Here is an 18,781-nt window from a genome sequence, read left to right as displayed (position 1 = left end):
ATGAACACGTGGATCATAGAACTGATGCAAATTATAAATGAGATATGAGCACGTGGATGAGATGTGATATAAATGGGGCCAAAGGAGGACACATGGCCACCGTGGGAGACGGAGCAATGAGATCAACTCATGCGTAGGAGCAAGATGGCTTTGGCATTTCTGGACTGTGAGGGATGGCGGTGATATTGGAAAGTTTTCATCCAGCATTGGATAAAACATGGTTAATGATTAATAATTATTTTTCTGCCGAGGAAAACTTCACTTAAGCTCAGGATTCCCCTATTTAGGGTACAGCTCGGGTTGTTTGCTGAATTCATATTGGAGTATTTTTGCATTTAATATGTAAATAAAACAACGCACAGCATTTTGGACAAGGATAAAACATCTACAACTGACGACAAAATTAAATTACCTCGATAACTTTTAATTTCGTTACATTGCTTGCGCTCAAGAATAACAATGGTCCTTTGCAAAGGCTTGTAATTATGCAGTAATACAATTAATTTCAGAGATTCTACTGAATATTCAGTTAATGTGAAAGGAAGAATCGCGTAAAACAAAGTATCGCATGATCAGAATGTTTCGTTTACATCCCCGTGAGCACATAGATGAGGAATAACAGCAGTTACTATCATAGGCTTGACTGAAAATCTTGGTTACTAACATGAACATAACTCTTTATATTAAATAATACTTAAGAATTAAAATAGGTCCTGATGTCTCGCTTTTACCTTCCCCCAAATCGCCCATAGTTCTTCCCTTAAAAACAAAATGAAGTAAAAAAATATCCCATTAAATCCCTGAGTAACATCAACATTTGTTTTTGTTAGGTTCCCCGCACCCCAACGTCCTCCCCCCCCACACCCGGTCCCCATTTTTGTTAAGGGACAGGTGACTGAATTTGCGCGATTAAATGGCAGTGCACTTCGTGATAAGGGTAACAAGGGACCACGAAAAGCACGCGGTGAATTGATCCAAAAGTAAATTGGCCATGGTGGGTTTTGGCGCTCGGGGCGATGGCGCTACTACCTTCCTCGTCCCAGCCTTCCGACACCCCCGCCAGCTCGTAGTGCTTCTTGCGCAGGCCCCCCAGGTGCTCGCGCTCCTTCTGCAGCAGGCTCTCCAGTTCCAGCACCCGTACCTGGGGCGCGAGCATCACACAGAAACGATCCCCAAAATGTAACATTGCAATTGTCAGTTTCAATTACGAGATTTATGATTTCCCAAGATATATATATATTTTTTTTACATTGTGATACAATGTGCACACCTCAAATGGCTGAAGGGGTTATGGAACTAATTACATACAACATATATAATCTAAAATGAACAATTCAAGATTCTATGCATATATCACGAGCATAACAATATCAGTCGCTGAATCAATATTGCATAAAAGGGTCCCCAAAACGTGTCCAGCTTGCCTTAATTGTTGGTTCAACAGTGCACACATTTAAAATGGCAACAGTAAAATTAATAAAACATCGTGAAAAGCTACAATTAGTCGAGAATGACCTGATGAGGCTTGGGTGTACTAGATGACAAAATGAGGTTGATGTACGTGGCTTGGATTGAGGTGAGTCTGGGGTGTGCGGACTTGACTGGTGAGAATGTAGTCACCCATATTCAACCTCTATATGACTACAGTGACCACCACTGGGCCACCTTACCTGGGAGTCCATCTCTTGTCTCTTCACTTGAGTCAGAGTCATGCTGGAGAAGTCCATTGTTTCTGCAACAAAACATAATTTTTCTGTACAGTATAGCCTAAACCGAGAAAAATAATGCAAAACACGGAACCCCAATATATTCTTGACATACATGCACAAGGGTAGACAGTGCCGCAAAAAAAAATCACCACATTATACACATTTGTTTTACCAAAACCCATTTCAGAGCCAAGCATAAATACCACCTACACTTACATTCCTCAAATCATCACTCACAACTGGGAAGCTGTATAACCTTTGATATCCAAGCACGTTTGGCAGAAATGGTGGTGCTTTAGATGATAAGTGGAACAAATAGGAAGAAGCAGAGGCAGGGAAGGATAATTAATGAATACATTAGCAGCAACAGCTCAGAGAGGGAGATTTCTCAGGCAAAAGCTACCCCCGAAAAAAGACAAAGCGCATCTGGGCCGTGAGCACCATCGATGCGGAAAACAAATAAAGCAAGGCTATGAATTCAGAGGCAGGATATGAATTTTGAAATGTTTGTGGAACGTTTGCAGAAAGGCCAAGAAGAAAAGCAATAAGAGTCAGATACAGAGTTAGTGAAGCTGCATGTAATAGCGGGGTAAATTTAAAGAGCGCACCAGCGCCAACTCCAAAGAGCAAAAAACAGCTACATCGACAATAATATGAGAATCTATGAGAGGCAAAAATCTGTGATTTTCTTGGCGGGATACAGCAATGCAGGATTTATTTAAACTCAAATAATTCACTTGCAGACAAGATATATACGCCATGAGGGCCAGACCTCAAGGGATTCTTGTAGATCCACTCTAGCGCGGCGGTGATGGTGCCAACAGTAACTTTGGTACCAGAGCACAAAAGTGATACTCACATGAATTATTTTAAGTGTGTGAAACAGTTTCTACACAAATTATATATTTATTTGTACCGAAAATGTAAGAATAGACAAATAATGTATGTTGTTTATATATGTTTTTTCTAAATGTACAAGGTGCAGACATACAAATTGCATGCTCATCTGCCAGCAGGTGGAAGGGCACGCATGAGCAGGAGACTCTAGACAGCCCCCTATAGAAGCTACTTGGCCTACTCTTCCACACTGACATTAAATTTTAGAATAGCTGTGGAAGTACCCACACTTTACACGACCTGCTGATTGACTAACGTGTGATGTGCCCATTTGTACTGCCGGGTGAGCAGAGACGGTGGTGTTTGAAAAACTTGGCCCACCGTATCAACTGCACCTCATTTAAGAAAGTTTCTAGTGAATATAATTTTAAAAAATAAGGAACACAGCAGGTTATCAAGTCTGCAAGTCCTTCTTTGTCAAATGTGTTAGCATGATTCAGCCATTTTTATTCTAACAAATCGGATGTTACACTGCAAAGATTGAAAAAAAAAAGTAGTCTCAGTTTCTTTTTACTTACTTTTATACTTTCATGTTCACTTTAGATTTTTTTTGCGATTATATTCTAACTGTGCTGTCACATTTTCATTCTCAGAGCCTAAAGTAAGTGAAAACACTTTCAATATAGTTTTTTCTGTGCTTGGTAACTGGAATAAGACCAGGAACTCACTATACTTGAGAAATCAGTTTGATCATATGGGGCTGCCTAGCTTCAAGCCACAGCAATGTCGGCTCAGTATGCTTATATGACATCACCCTGGCTAACCCAGCTACCTCCAAAATTGAATATTGCTTTAAAGCGGTTCATATATATGTATTTATAAAATTCATACCGAGAATTTAGAATTCGTCGACATTGCTTTTGTTTGTATAATTAGGGTGTAACCTACACCTCACATAGGGATACAAACTTGAACTCATACTAGAGTTTAATAAAAAGTCACAAATTAGATGTTAAATTCATGTTTTTTTTAACACTATCTATCTAAAATTAGCTAACCCACACCGATTTCCACGGGTGTGGCTACGTGCTCTGCGAAAGAAGCTCAACAAGCACACATACATAAAATCGATCGAAAGACTCAAAAACAAAATCAACAAATCGTCAACCAAATTGACATGCGAGGAGGTTCGCAGTGGTTCAGTACCTTTCTCCTCAATCTGCGCCTTTCCAGACTTGGTGGAGGCCACCACGCTGGCGGTGGCCTCATTGACGGTGCGCGACGCTTGCTGCAGGCGCTGCAGGTTAGTGCTGCCCTTGTTCGCCTTAACCTGCGCACAAGCAACGGTCGAAGAGCCACATTCACCGCACAAACTCCGGTCATCCCTCGCAGCGGCTTTTTTCTAACCCATCGAAAAAAAGACTGTCACGGCATCGTGCTTCTGCGGCTGTCTGGAATGCTCTTCCTTCCGATATTAGGAAGCCAGTAGCACAATGCACTTTCAAATCTCGATTGAAAACTCATTTCTTTAGAACTGGTTTTTGTGTTTAGTTTGTTGTCCTTCCCCGCACCTCCGAACAGCACGATTGGCTATGTATGGTGCAAAATAAGTTCAACACACATACTACATATACAAATAATAAAATTAAATTAAAATTTAAAATAATAAATTGAAAAATAAAAGCTAAAAACCCACGACGTTTACCGAAAGAACCAAGAATATGAATTCCTGCAGTCACGAAAGTTTTAAGTAAAAAAATACATACTACAGCTGTGCATGCATGCACACGCACGTGGACATCTTATCAAATTATACCAATCGTGAATCGGTTCATCTTTTAATTGTTACCACTGCATGCGTGCTTACAACTTATATCTTGTTGGTCACACTTAACACCTTCCGTGAGTACGGCGCATCCTGAAATAACACACACTTAATATTGTGCGTAAAATAACGAACGTCACTTTAAATACACTTGTAAAATATATATTGTGACTGATAAACTATGTAAGTAATTCCTAATTAATATGTAAATTAATTATTAATAAACCACTATTTAGCATTAAAATTGTATTACAAGAGTTATAAATACTGTGTAGACATAAAAAACGCATAATCCTTTTGTGATCAACATCTCGCCGGTTTAACAAAATATATTACTTCACAATTTTAAGTGTGCCAACGCTGGCAAAAAAAATGAAACTGTTAGACGCATTACCAAACAATGCAACATAAAACATTTCAACATTTAGCTCAGCGCACCAAGAGTCTTCATTCTTAATTAAATGTGGATGTTTCACACTATAACTTAAGCCTCACTTTAATGCAACACGTGAATTCACCCATCAGGGGCAAATGTAAACACAGTTGTAACGAGGCTCAAATTGCGGGGCATGTTGTAATGAGAGGCATTAGCCCCTTTCAAACCACGTCAAGAAAAATCAGCATTGCAGGGAGTTCCATCACAAGCAATCATGCCCCGAGCACACAGGTCAGGGAGCGACTGATTAGAGCATCGCCCTTTGTGCTTCCTACCTTGGAGGCGGCCACCAGCTGTGCCGTGCTTGCTGCTATCTCGCGCGAGCACACCATCAGCTCCTCGAACTTGCCGTTACCTTTTAAAACCTGGTCTGCTGCATCCCTTCATGCACAACGGGCATGCATGCGTGCACACATACACACACATACATACACACACATACACACACATACACACACGTACAAAATAAACGGGCTCCGGTGAGATAAACATATTCGTGCACCGTCTGAAACCCTGGTTTGACACGTTGTAACTCGTGTTTATAATTCAAAGGCTGCAATAAGGGCTTCTCTGAATATATTATAAAGTTGAGGCTTAAATTTAATTTCTGCACCCATTATGGTTCTTTATTTCTTTTGTGTAATAATTACTTTGAATTATGCCACACTTTCCTATTATTTATTTGTTTTGTTCTTGCTTTATTTTCCCTATTAAATGTACCACTTTCACATCATTTTTTGCCTTTTCTTCTTTTTTTCCAAAACCTTACCCTATCTTTTCATTACCCTTTAATATTATATATCTTTATCATAACACGTATCTATATAAATTTTGATTTAAAGCTTTCGTGACTGCAGGGATTCATATTCTTGGTTCTTTCGGTAAAGTCACGTAGAAGGGAACCAAGAATACGTATCTATATGGCTTAATTTACATAGCAATTCATGCTCGTTTGTGCAATGGTGTCAATCTTCTATTTGTACGTTAATTAATGCATTTGCATGTACCTGTCGAAAGCAAACACAGTACAGTAAATCAGATCACCACCTGACATTCATTTTCTGTGGCTGCTGTGTCGTAAAGTAGCATGACATTTAACATAAGCCACCAGAGAGACTGATACATCGGTGATATATGTGTATATTAAAGCTGCTCTGTAAAGCACCATGGGGGATCAGCTTCTCACGCTGAGTAATGAGATTGCCTTACCAGCCTCACCGGATGGATGACCCTGACTGTATTACCAGCACATTAATTGGAGTAACAAACTTAACATAATAACCCCATAGAGCATAACGTGACACATTAAAAGTGATTTCCTGACGAAATTAGCATTATTGAGGCAGTGCTCATCCCCTATTTACAGCCCTGCAGAGCCATTGGTGGAAATTCCACATTTCTATGGGGTGGGGGTCTGTACAAAAAGTACTGTTGACCTCATCATAAAGTACTGCCTATTTTATCAACCCCAGAGATATGATTGGTCGAGTCAGCCCCCCAACCAGGATTTGAACTCGCAACCTTCCGATTGTGAGCTGCTGTCTCGACCACTAAGCCACCCGGATAGTTTAACAACACATTACATACCAATAAATGATAACAGATGCTACTGGATCATTCACGTCTATATTAACTCTGGCTATTAACGTACAAAGCCTACAACTTACAAACTTTACAACTTACAAACCTTACATTGATATTATCTGTTTACATACAATATATTTTCTGCCAGGAATCTTCCAAACGGTGAACCTCTATTTGCAATGTGGGAACATACATCAATCTTGTCATCAGACATGAACTATCCACTGCCAGATGGAGGTCTCCCCAAACATTGTCATCCCTCACGGTCTCAGAATGCAATAATCCATGTCGCTGCTACGTACGAGTTGACCTCATCCCTCTATCTTGGCGGTGGTCATCCTTTCAGGCATGTTTTCTCCTTTAGCTGCCACTCCCATCTTTAGTCTCAACCACCAGGCATCGTGCCCTGTCAACCCACTATCCTTGAACTTTCAATATCATGCATATAATTTGCATATGTTCTCTCATTCATGTGTTCAACATTCTGTCTCTAACTGTAATTCCCAGCAAGGATTCTCTTCACACTCCTTTTGAGCACTTGTTCCATTTCATTTGTCAATAGCCATATTTCCAATGCCGATTTCATAGCAAGTGATATACACCGATTGCAATATTTCTTCTGTTGCACATTGTTACCTTGCTTTTCATTATCAATTAACGTTTTTTCAGCAGCACTCCAACCTACTCCACTTCATATGATGATACATTAACAGGTTACATTTCTCACACCAACACAGCCACCTTCGTGCGCCGACCTAGAGGTGGCGGTGGCTCTGCGATCTCCCATTAACATGCTAATCTCTCACATTAACATAGCCACCTCAGCGCCCTCGCCGTGGAGGCTGCTCACCGATCTTAACATGCACAGTTTTTCCTGGCAGCCCTTTAATTGGTGGAAAACCCACAGCCATCGCGGTCGCTGCCCACCACTTACATTAACATTAGCTGCCCCGTCCATGCTGCTGACATTTGGGCTACGCCCATTTCAAACCTTTATAAACAGTTTGCCTTTTGAAGCTAACCCCCCTTTTCCTGATGATGACCGCTTGTGTTGCGATCAAAACGTCGTAGTTTTTTGTTATTTTCTTTGAACCTATCTACATGACTTTACCGAAAGACCCAAAGAATATGAATTCCTGCAGTCACGAAAGCTTTAAGTCAAGATTTGATCCCTGCCCATCTTAAAGAACTGCCTAAGATATATATACTCTGATGTGTTTTCCAATTGTGTCCATCTGACAGATATATGCATTTGTTTTGTGAACTGGTACCCGACGAACTAACTCAGATTTTTAGATGCCAAGTCATTACAACCAAAGGAAACAGAACATGATTTCAAGAATATAATAGAGCATTCTGCAAAGCTGGGCTCAAGATAAATATAGACAGACACAAATATGAACCTAAATTGAATAATCCCTTAATCAACATCAGGTGCTCACTCCACAACGCAATATTTGTATTACCACGCCTGGCTCGTGGCGCATATCAGTCAACAAAAGCCACGTTAGCCTATCAAATTATAAACAGACATCTGCATCTGCTTATAAAATTGCAGTTTTAATACTGTCGTACTAAGATGCAAGCAACGTAAGAGCTTACAATGTTACCGCAGATCAGGTAAGAAAAAACACATTATGTAGACCAATTATTTGGTGCCGCTGCATTGCCAATAGATCACAAGCACAAATAACAAACAAAAACTCGCCAACATCATTGCTCATTCAATACCATATTATTTAGGGCAGTGTTGTTGACAGTTGTGTTGAGTTTTACGTTACGTAGAGTGCACGTCTAAGGATTGCATAGATGTATTTTACGTGTAAAAAAAAATCAATCGGCATAAAAACAGGTTTCATCCAGGAATCTTATCGGTGCAGAGACTGGATGTGATGCTTAGCTAGACAAGCCCAAAAGGCTCTCCCATATTTATGCAGCCAATCAGCATAACGCCTCTCACACTTTGCCCTGCAAATGCATTTCAACCTATATTCCACAGTGGCCTGAGGTTTTTCTATAAGCAAAAAAAAAACAGAAGCACATGCTTTTGTAACATGGCACAGACAGCGATGGTAAAGCATTGCTGCTGCTGTGTGTATGTTCAAACAGTAGCAATGCCTCACATTTCTCCAGGGATACAGAACAAAAGGCATTGGTGGTGGCTGTTACACTGTATAAACACTCTTTGTAGTTGAGAGCAGCAGTTTATTGATTGCAATATTAATTAGAATCACTGCACAGGGTCATATGTCATTTGTTTAAAGGAGCCTAGTGCATCATATATCCATACAGGCATATAGTTACATAACTAGGATTTGTTTTTGTATTCAGATCCGGTTGGTGACAGTAGTGCAGTGTGTTTATCTGTTATAATAACAAAGAAACAAGAATGTACGTGTATTTAATGGCAAATTCCCACTGAACTCGACAAAGCACACTCAGAAAAGCTAGTTAATACCACGATATATCAAAATTAGGATGGTATTCAAATCAATTCAACATGTACAAATTTAATCATTTTATCCCGAAGCTTTATTTACAGCTTAGGAATATGGTGGGGGGGGGGGGGGGGAACCAAGATTAACATTATATTATTTTGAGAATCAATATTTGAAGGTCAAGTTAAGGATGGTGAAAGGAAAAGTTGTAGTTGAAAGGCAATAATCAATACATGAAGGTAGATTGTGCAAAGTCTTTAAATTACTTCTGGATGTTGTGGTATCAAATGTAACATTGCTACGGTTACACCACATGATCTAGACTGTGGATCATGCGAGGGACTTAAGAGTTGGGTGACCATTAAGAGTCTATCATTAACAAAGAAGATGGAGACTTACACTAGCATAGTGGCAGCCCATCCCACAGCCTTGGAAGCTGAGATCAGTCCCTCCGTCCAGCGAGAATTCTTGGCGTAAAATTCCTTCTGCGAGGTCGCCCCCTGGCAGACAAATGTGACATAGCAACCGCAAATGCTCGAGCTACATGACATATCGAGGGAGCCGTCCCTCGAAAATGAAAGCCTACTACTGACAACATTTGTTGAAATCCAATGTAAATGACAAACACAAAATATTTACATCGGTGTAACAACTAAAAAACTAAACAGGTAACAATCATTTGAGTATCACTGTGGAGAATATAAGTAAAAAAAAAATAACCAAACAATGCTCCCCATATTTGACTTATAAATGCTTGCATGTTTATGTAGAGACAAATGTGAATAGATTTTATGTCTGCTTTAACTTAAAAACTACATCATTATCACATGCTGCTGCTAAAATCAGTTACATATTTTCAAGATTTGCAGACAGACAAGCAGCTGTGAACAACACTCATGAATAATAGTTTATGCTACAAAACTGAAAGCACTACAAGTGGATATTTTACATTCATCAAACAACATGGTGGGCTGGTAGCTTACAGTATCAGACATTAATTTAATTATGAGTGAACTTTGGCTGGCCCTTCTAGTCAATACTCAAATGAAGCCAAGTAAATTAATTCGAAATTCATTTTCAGTGGATTGACTTTGGGGGCAGCCCTCATCAGGTCCAAATTTCAACACAAGTTAGCCATGAGGCATATGCTTAATGACGACTAATTTGTGGACGTGATGACCCCCCTGAAAGGAACCATCATCCAATCGAGTGGCTTAAAAAAACTTTTCCTTTGCAGATTATACAACCCCAGGGAACACCACAAATGAACGAGCCTGTTTATTGTTCTCGATAAAGTTAAAGTGAAATGAGGGCGTGCAATATTGTGCTTTATCAGTCTCATCCTTAGGTGGTCTGACTTTAACAGGTCAATCATAGTTTACATAAAGGGCTTTAAAAAAGTTAAATACGGTCCCAGAGCTTGAGATTGGTGACACACTTGGCTCTCCATAAAGAGCGCCAGTAATATAAATACAATTTGATGGGCAGTCTAGTGGGATGGAGATAATACTCTGATGGAGGTTTTGCAGAATGTATTTTTTAACGAGAAATCCTACATGAAATCAAAAAGTTTGGTTACAAAAAAATCGGTATTTTTCCCTTTGCTACCAAACTCATTTAACATTTTAAATGTAAATTAATGCGTGCATAAAAAATATAACAATCCAGGCACATTGTAAAGATGTTAACTTACCCTGTCTTCATCCACTATCTCCTTCTGAAGATCTTTAGAGGCCAGAATCAAAGCTCTTATGGTCTGAGGGTATAAAAGCACCACTATAACACATCTTTAAATGTAAGAAAAGTATTCAAGGTTGTGTCAAATTTATTCAGGCGGTCTAAGAAAAAAATTAGAAATAAGCATTGTTGTGAACTCCCTTATACACAATGTATAAAAATATATATTTACCATGTTGAATCCAGACTGCTGTTAAATGTTAATCAAGGCCGGTGCAGGTGTGGTGGAAATGTCATATGTAATGTAACTCAAATAAAATCTGTAAATGCCAAATAAAAACCCCCATTATAACATAAGAGAGGGGACCACAATTTCACTTCTTCAGGAAAGGCCAATGAATATTGCATATGCACAACGGCTGTGTGCTCTTTCCACATTTGTGTCTTGTTTGTAAAGAAACTGTCAGGCAACTGTGGAAGTTTGCATCATTGCAGGCACAGATCCTATTGGCTAACTACATTTAAATAAGCACTAGAGTAATGTGTTGGTAAATAACCACGTTAGTAAAATGTGTCAATTAGTTGGAATTTCCATCCTGCCTGCTTGTATTCATTAGTGAAATGTATGTTTTTGTATATTTATATGCAAATACTAAGTAAATTTACCTTCATCAGATCTGTACAGGAGGCGAGAATCCTGCAGAAAACAGAGGTGATGCATGTTAGTGTGACTTCATGACAGCCACTGGAATACAACACAATGGCTTTAAAAATTTTAACGGCGAAAAATGCCTGTTGCAATGAAGAAAGTATTATAAACGTTACAAAAATGACAGGTGGCTCAATTGCTATCCGTTAATGTTCAAAAGGAGTGTAATATATTACCAGCAACTCACAAGCCCCTTGAATTTGACCGTCCATCCTTCCCTCCAGCCAGTCGGAATTGTTTTTATTCTCATATAATAGAATTAAAGTATGGTGGTGTATCCCACGCCTTTGCGTAGGATACACAGCTCGGGTAGAGGGTTGGGGGTGCGACGTCATCACACAGATGTGTGCAGTGCTGTCGCCACCGGCCACGTGCACTTACCCACCAGGCACACCAGCGAGAAAAAACATGTTTCAAACATTTAACACGTAGGCTTTCGCGACCAATATTATTCATAATAAAGTTTTTTTTTGGGTTAGATCGCGTAAGTATAAAAATGTGTCGAAACCCTCCACCGCCCGGCAAAGCCATTTAGTAAGGGATTTGGCACGTAAACAAAAAGACAAATAGTTAATGCATCAGCCCAAAGGTGTGTTGAAGACTGAATCCGCAACATTTACAATTGTGGCTTCACTCCTCCAACACACCTTTGTGCTGAAGTATTAACTATTTGTCTTTTTGCCAAATCCCTTACTGATTGACCTTGTCGGGTGGTGGAGGGTTTCGACACATTTATACTTCATTGGAACCTCATTTGCCAGTAAAAAATATATTTGGTTTTTTACCCTTCTATCTGGCAACAAAACTGACACCTTTTTTTTAGTTGCCAGATAGAAGGGTAAAAAACCAATTATCACATTTATACTTACGCTATCGAACCCAAAAAAAAACTTTATTATGAATGTTTCTAACATAGTATGAAAATGTCCGTTGAAGGAGTAGGGTGTCATTTTCAAACCAGAGGCAAAACTGGCAATATATTAAACACCCTCTCTTTCTTTGAAAACATGCACAAAAATGTTAAACGGTTTCAAACGTTTACATTTAATGGCCATTGGATGATAGTGCATTACTTAATTGACAGAAACAGGAATTCTATTTGTATTAAACAAAGCATTCTTCCGTTAATAAATTGATCCTTTCAATAACCACATTTTTTTGTAACTATAATGTACTTCACGAAAAGAGTGCCATTGATGCAGGGTAATTGATATTCATATTCACTCATCGTGTAACTTCAAAACAATGCTATTAACCCAGAGAAATCCTAAATATTCACCTACCTACCTTATGGAAACTGGATAATTAGTGTCGTGTCAGATTAACAGTTAACATGCGCAAGACAAATTGTGTCTTTGTGATCATACAATTATCTACACTGTGTGCAAGATGTAAGCTTGTAATGCAAGAACAGCATGCACGCACTTTTCAAAATTGCACTGCAGGGTGACTATTTATTACGCGATCATTTGTAATTAGGCTAGACAGTACACAACGTTATCGCAGTGGGGATAAGTATTGGCTGGAATGCATATAGTGTGCCCAAGGAGTAAACATTGTTCAACCATCTTTGCACGAAAGCTTTATAATGTAGCCATAGGAGAATAAAGCCACCTGGAACTAAACTATGAACTATTGTTTATTTTAGATTTGAAGTTTTCGTGACTGGAAGGGTCCATACTCTTTGTTTTTTTCCGTAAAGTCACGTAGGTAAAAAGGAAAATAAAAACAAATTAAATCACGACGTTTCGGAGGCAACACAAGCTTCCGTCTTCAGGTGGCACCGTCACAGCAAAACTACTGTACCCACTGGGTACAGAATTAAACAGTAAACTGGATACGTCGTGATTTAATTTATTTTTCTTTCTTTTTTTACCTACGTGACTTTACCGAAAAAACCAAAGAGTATTTTTTATTTTACCAGCTCAGACCCACTGAGCTATATAGCTCTTTTTCAGAAGTGACCTGGCCACAAATAATAGCTCAACCAAGTGGCTTATTGTTATAGCAGCCAAATACTCGAAAAGCATATTTCTAAAGATGGAGGGAAAACCCGGAGGACCCTGGAGAAAATCCACGCCACCACGGAGAGAACATGCAAACTCCAAATATACAGGCGTCAGTGTCTGGATCGAAACCACAACCTCCTGTATACCAGGCAAGGTAGTTCACATCTCACTACCATGGAACCCTTCTCAGGCAGAAGTCTCCATAGGATGAGGGTACATGTGTAGACATGAATCGTACTGCTGCATGGCTGCATACTTTTTGAGGAAGCCAGAGACATCAAATTTACAGATCTCATTTTGAAAAATTACCCAACAAAAGTATTGTTTATGATTATTTGAAACTGTCTCCATCTTACTTTTATGTTTTATCCCTCAATTACCGACTGCTACAGCAGAAGAGCAAAATATGCATATTTTATTTCAATAATATAGATGGTCTTCAATGGGCAAGATACCGTTTCAAAAACTGAATCTCAAAAAAGACGTGTGCAATATATATTGTGCACATATATATATCAACAAGTAAATAATGTTGAATAGCTGAGAGTAGAGATAGTTTCTTGTGCTTTCAGGAGCACTTGATAATATGACTGACAACTGCACACAACAAGCGTTCCAACAGGGAGTTCCAATGGCGCTGAGAGACTCGATAATGATAAGCAGAAGTTGCTGGTCAGCATCGCACTACAACGGAAAGTTTCCTTCAGCAAATAAAGTAACAAAACAAAAGATAGGACTGCTTGGGAAAAGAAGACTGACAGATGATCTAAAATGATGGATGGTAACGTCAGGACAGAAAAAAAGAGATGCTTACACAAGCATTTAAACACCAGAATTTATATCACAATTCCCAATTGGTATTTTACTCTAACATGTGACATGCATAAAAGCACGATCATGTATTGCACATAGAGATTGTATTGCTTAATATCATCACGGCCAAAACTCAGAAATGTGTTGAAACATTGCATTTCAAGGATGGGGACTTGTTTTATAACATTTTGCCATCATCAATTTTACATTTTCATCCGCACAAAGAACATAGCTAGTTCATTGGGCTTTTAAGCGCTGTAAAGTATTTTGCTTACTTCCATTAACAACTGTGCTGAGTGCTATTTCAGTGTTTGGGTTAGGAACATACTAAATGGGGACTATATTATTTATGAAGAAGTTCACCCATGGGGCTTTCAATGAAGCCAATATTACCATGCTAAATATGTATGCCTTAAACATTCACATTGCCTCCTGAGGTTAGGTTGTCCCCAATGTTCCATTTAATGGAAGGAAATCAGAAAATTTAAGATTCAAGATTTCAATTGCCAAGGGATAATGTGAAAACGTTCTCAGGCGGAGTGATATTTGCTGATTTTATCTCATAAATCGACTAATTCTAAATGCAATTATATCCAACAGTCTGGGGTGTAACCTGGTGACTGATCACAGCATGACCAACATGGGTTTATATTATATATCACTGTGGTATATTTTATGCTTGTAAATAATTCCCTGCCCCAAAAAAACCCAAATGTGTTTCCATGAACAGATTATCTGAAAAGTGACGGATAATATTGAATATGCGGTTTCTTTGCTTACCAAGTATCAGAAATATAAAAATTCTGAAAGTGTGTGTACTCTATTATGACAAAGGTGTGCACATGGGTAGAGAGATATGCACTATTCAAACTGTCGAAGGTCACTCCTTCTCTTTGGCTGCCCCTGATGCTTGCAATGCTGTCCTCATACTTGGCAGCACTGCAAATTATCTCCTTTTTCAATCCAGATTAAACACGTTCCTTCGCATCTCTATAATTAAAAAGAACACATCCTTTGATTTTGCTTTAGGATTTATATTGTATAAAAGTGCAATGTTTTGTATACGAAAATAGGTTTTCCCCTTTTTTTCTGGCAGCAAAACAGGTGTTGAGATGTTAAAACACCAAACTGAAACCTTTTACAAGGAATCATGTCTGCATTAAGCACAATACTTGTGGTCAGAATGAAAACAAAAAACATGCTCTGATAATCAGTTTCAAAGACAATGCATTTTTTTTTATCAAAGTACGTTTTTTGTTTGCATTCTGACCACAAGTATTGTGGTTAATGCAGACATGATTCCTTGTAAAAGGTTTCAGTTTGGTGTTTTAATATCTCAACACCTGTTTTGTTGCCAGAAAAAAGGGGAAAACCTATTCTCATATTTTGGTACTGGCAAAGGAGGTCCCCCATGATGTTTTGTCGACGCTTGCTCCATACAGCATTCTCGGACACTCAAGTATTAAGATGCTACAGTGTATACATTCAAATGTTTAAATAATTATATCTGACTGAAATATTATTTTGAATAGCCCCATCCAGGCGTCATTTTTGGAAAGCCATCAAAGTCACACTAAGAAACGCAACCACGGTTGGCCGCGTACGGTGCGAAAGAAGTTCAAGATACATACACGTGACCCCGTCACGAAATGGCATACAGGGTGCGGGGTTGGGGATGGGTGGAACAACAGAGATATTAAGAATTGGGGGAGGGTGTTACTGGAGAGGTCAACAGTCAAAAGCAAAACAGAAAAGGAAGATCTTAAGCCTGGACAGGTTAGAGAGGCATGTAACCTCCTATATTTCCGAGTGAAGCTGACTGTTAGTGTCTCTACAAGACATTGGTTTTCTGCATGGAGTGTACTGCTATTAGGGGAGTCGTGGGATTTAAGACAGGCTTGAAAAAGTCCATGCATATTGAGCTAAGGAGAAAAACATATCCAAAATGGTCACTCTCATGCTTGCTGAACACACTGCACCCTACACAGCTGAGTGCATTAACTCCAGAAGGCACACAGCAAGCAGACTTACTCCGTCACCTCACTGCCAGGGTTCACGTTGTTAAGAAGGAGACTAAGCCTGTCCACACTCGGACTATCCCAAAAGAATGTGCATTAAAATGAAATAATCGTTGTGCAACATCGGTAAGCTCAGCAATTAATTATACAAGCCACTGGTGCTGGATGTATTTGGTTTAGTGCAGAAAAAATGCCCAGATGGAGGATATACAGTGTACAGTAGATATATTTAGCCAATATTCACAGCCATGCTGCCAGAGCAGCTCAATGAGCGTTTAAAGATGGTCATCTCTCTGTTGGTGGCCCCAAGCCAGTGATTAAAACACACGCAAAAAAACTCTCTGTTCCTCTGGTGGGGTCCGGTCTCTCCCCGTAGGATGATAGCTGTTGATTTCCCACACGTGGTACTCTTTATCAAAATAGAGGAAAGTCAGCTTCTCACCAGAATGTAACATTTCAACCTTGTGATTGCGAGAATTGCTTTGCCATCCGGCCAAATAATAAGAGAGATTGAATTGATTACGTTCATGCAATTAACATACAGTATATATACTGGTGGCAGGGAATGATAGTGTAGCTATAGATTATTGTATCCATCTGTGGGGTGATTTGCATGCTTTTCATGTGACCAATCCATATGTGCAGATTTCCTTCAGGTACTCAAATTTCCTCTCACATACCATGCACTAATCGAATTGGCCAAACATCCCAATGCAAGACCCTCCTTAAAAGAAGAGTATTGCGACCCAGTAAGGCTTTCAGGGTAAATGTAAGGGACTATTCATACTATTCCTGACCATCTGCATGGACCTGTAGTTCCAAAGCCAAAGCTGTTCAGCAGATTTATGTATTTTTCCAATGAAAGTGTAGAACAGCACTCTGCCAATATCAACCTCATACTTGCGCTACTTACGAACCTTTCATTCACTTCCAACTTTACTCCCCTCTCCTCCGCCCGTGCCTTGCTCAACATATCCTGCAAACAACACAATTATTAAATGGTACGATCCTGAACACCAGCACTGTTAGACCAACGTGGCTTTATCAAATACATTAATGTGAGCATTGATTAATATCAATTTACAAACTCACGATACATGCATCAAATTGCGTGAGAATAGATGTTTTGTTCATTATTCACAATGTCACCCCGGCAGTCACAAGAGGCACTACCATTCACCGAATTGTAAAAAAAAACATTGATTACTCAATTGAATCACAACTCTCATTCAAATTGATGAAGGGTGAATCGGTCCATCCCTAGCAGCCAAGATATAGAATTTAAACTAAAACAAAATTTTTATTTTACCAGGTAAGGCCCACTGAGATATATATATCTCTTTTTCAGAAGTGACCAGGCCACAAATGATAGCTCAACAAAGCGTGTTATCATACAAAAATGTATAGCAGCCAAATACTCTGAATGCATGTTTCTCTATGTGGAGGGAAAAACCGGATGACCCAGAGAAAAATCCACATGTCCACAGGGAGAACATGCAAACTCCAAATATATAACAAGCGTCAGGATCAGGAGCAAACCTACAACCTCCTATATACCAGGCGAGGTAGTTAACATTTTGCCACCGTGGCGCCCATGGTGTATCTGTATCTGCATGGCCATGAGGCGAGCTCCGTCGTCTGCTCGAGGTGGACACGCTGGCCGTCACCTCTATCCGTGCGGCGGCGTCCTCGATGGCAGCCGCCGTCGCAGCCATCTCCTGCTCCACGAGGTCTCCCAGCTCCCCTGGCTTCACGTCCAAGCCTCGTGGACGCAGCTCCTAGAGGGGAGGGAGGGAGGGAGGGACAGAGGGAGGGAGGGAGGGAGGGAGGGATAAAGGCTGACCATGACATTAACAAAAAACTGTCCTCTTCCCAAAAAATTCCTGTATGCATGTATGTTGAACTTCTTTCGCACTGTACGTAGCCAACGGTGCTAATCAGAGGTGCAGGGAAGGACAACAAACTAAACACAAAAATCAGTTCTAAAGAAATTAGTTTTAAATCTAGTTCCAGTGGCTTCCTAATATCAGAAGGAAGAGCGTTCCAGACGGACCCAGAAGTGCATCTGAAAGCGTGCACTGGTGTAACGGTCTTTGTTCGATGGCTATCCAAAAGCCGCTGCGAGGATGACCGTAGTTTGTGTGTTTGTTTACGCTCCTTGACGAGATCAGCAAGGTATTGTGCTTCATTTGTGGCAAGGTACAGGTGAAGGTGCAGACCTGCAATTACTTATTCATGCCACTGCTGGCAGAAGGGCCTTCACTAGAAGGAGCTCCAGAGAGCCTATTAACGGCGTATTTTGGCTTACTCTTTGACACTATGCAGTTATTTTGTGGCGTGTTGATTTATTCTCATGGGTTGACAGAGGTAGTAGAATTTGAAAAACTTGCTCATTGATTCAACTAGGAGAACAAACAGGCAACCTCTAAATTACAAGTCCAGTGTGCGAACCATCCCTAGTCACTGCTATATAAAGCAAACAAATTTAAATACATTTCTGCAAAACACACCACCTAATTAATTATGCAAATTTAAGTTATGAATGACAACATAATGTTCCCTTAATCTATGACTGAAGCTTTCGTGACTGCAAGAATTACTATACTCATTGGTTCTTTCGGTAAAGTCACGTATGTAGAAATAAAATAAAAATACAATTTAAATAAATCACGACGTTTCTAACGCAACACAAGCGCTCGTCCTCCGGTGAAAATGTCGTAAACCAC

The 18,781-nt window shown here is 39.6% G+C and overlaps 1 protein-coding gene across 4 annotated transcripts in view; it reads right to left on the bottom strand.

The window, feature by feature from the left end:
* Positions 1-18,781, bottom strand: part of LOC133348558 (huntingtin-interacting protein 1-like) — a 133,826-nt gene that overhangs the window by 8,796 nt on the left and 106,249 nt on the right. For 2 of the 4 annotated variants that reach the window (XM_061561439.1, XM_061561441.1), the window contains exons 23-32: positions 17,723-17,833; positions 16,973-17,031; positions 16,069-16,131; positions 11,173-11,203; positions 10,523-10,585; positions 9,229-9,329; positions 5,083-5,188; positions 3,753-3,876; positions 1,671-1,732; positions 1,030-1,141 (exon numbers count right to left, since the gene is read on the bottom strand). In XM_061561439.1, coding sequence (XP_061417423.1) covers positions 1,030-1,141; positions 1,671-1,732; positions 3,753-3,876; positions 5,083-5,188; positions 9,229-9,329; positions 10,523-10,585; positions 11,173-11,203; positions 16,069-16,131; positions 16,973-17,031; positions 17,723-17,833 — 832 coding nt within the window. Of the gene's footprint in view, positions 1-1,029; positions 1,142-1,670; positions 1,733-3,752; positions 3,877-5,082; positions 5,189-9,228; positions 9,330-10,522; positions 10,586-11,172; positions 11,204-16,068; positions 16,132-16,972; positions 17,032-17,722; positions 17,834-18,781 lie in introns of those variants that run through there. The other 2 variants (XM_061561440.1, XR_009755809.1) reach the window with 2 other exon arrangements.

Source organism: Lethenteron reissneri, chromosome 27, assembly GCF_015708825.2.
Source record: "Lethenteron reissneri isolate LAM-NWPU_2019-01 chromosome 27, ASM1570882v1, whole genome shotgun sequence".
Taxonomy (NCBI): Eukaryota; Metazoa; Chordata; class Hyperoartia; order Petromyzontiformes; family Petromyzontidae; genus Lethenteron; species Lethenteron reissneri.
This window is presented reverse-complemented; position numbering and strand designations above follow the sequence as displayed.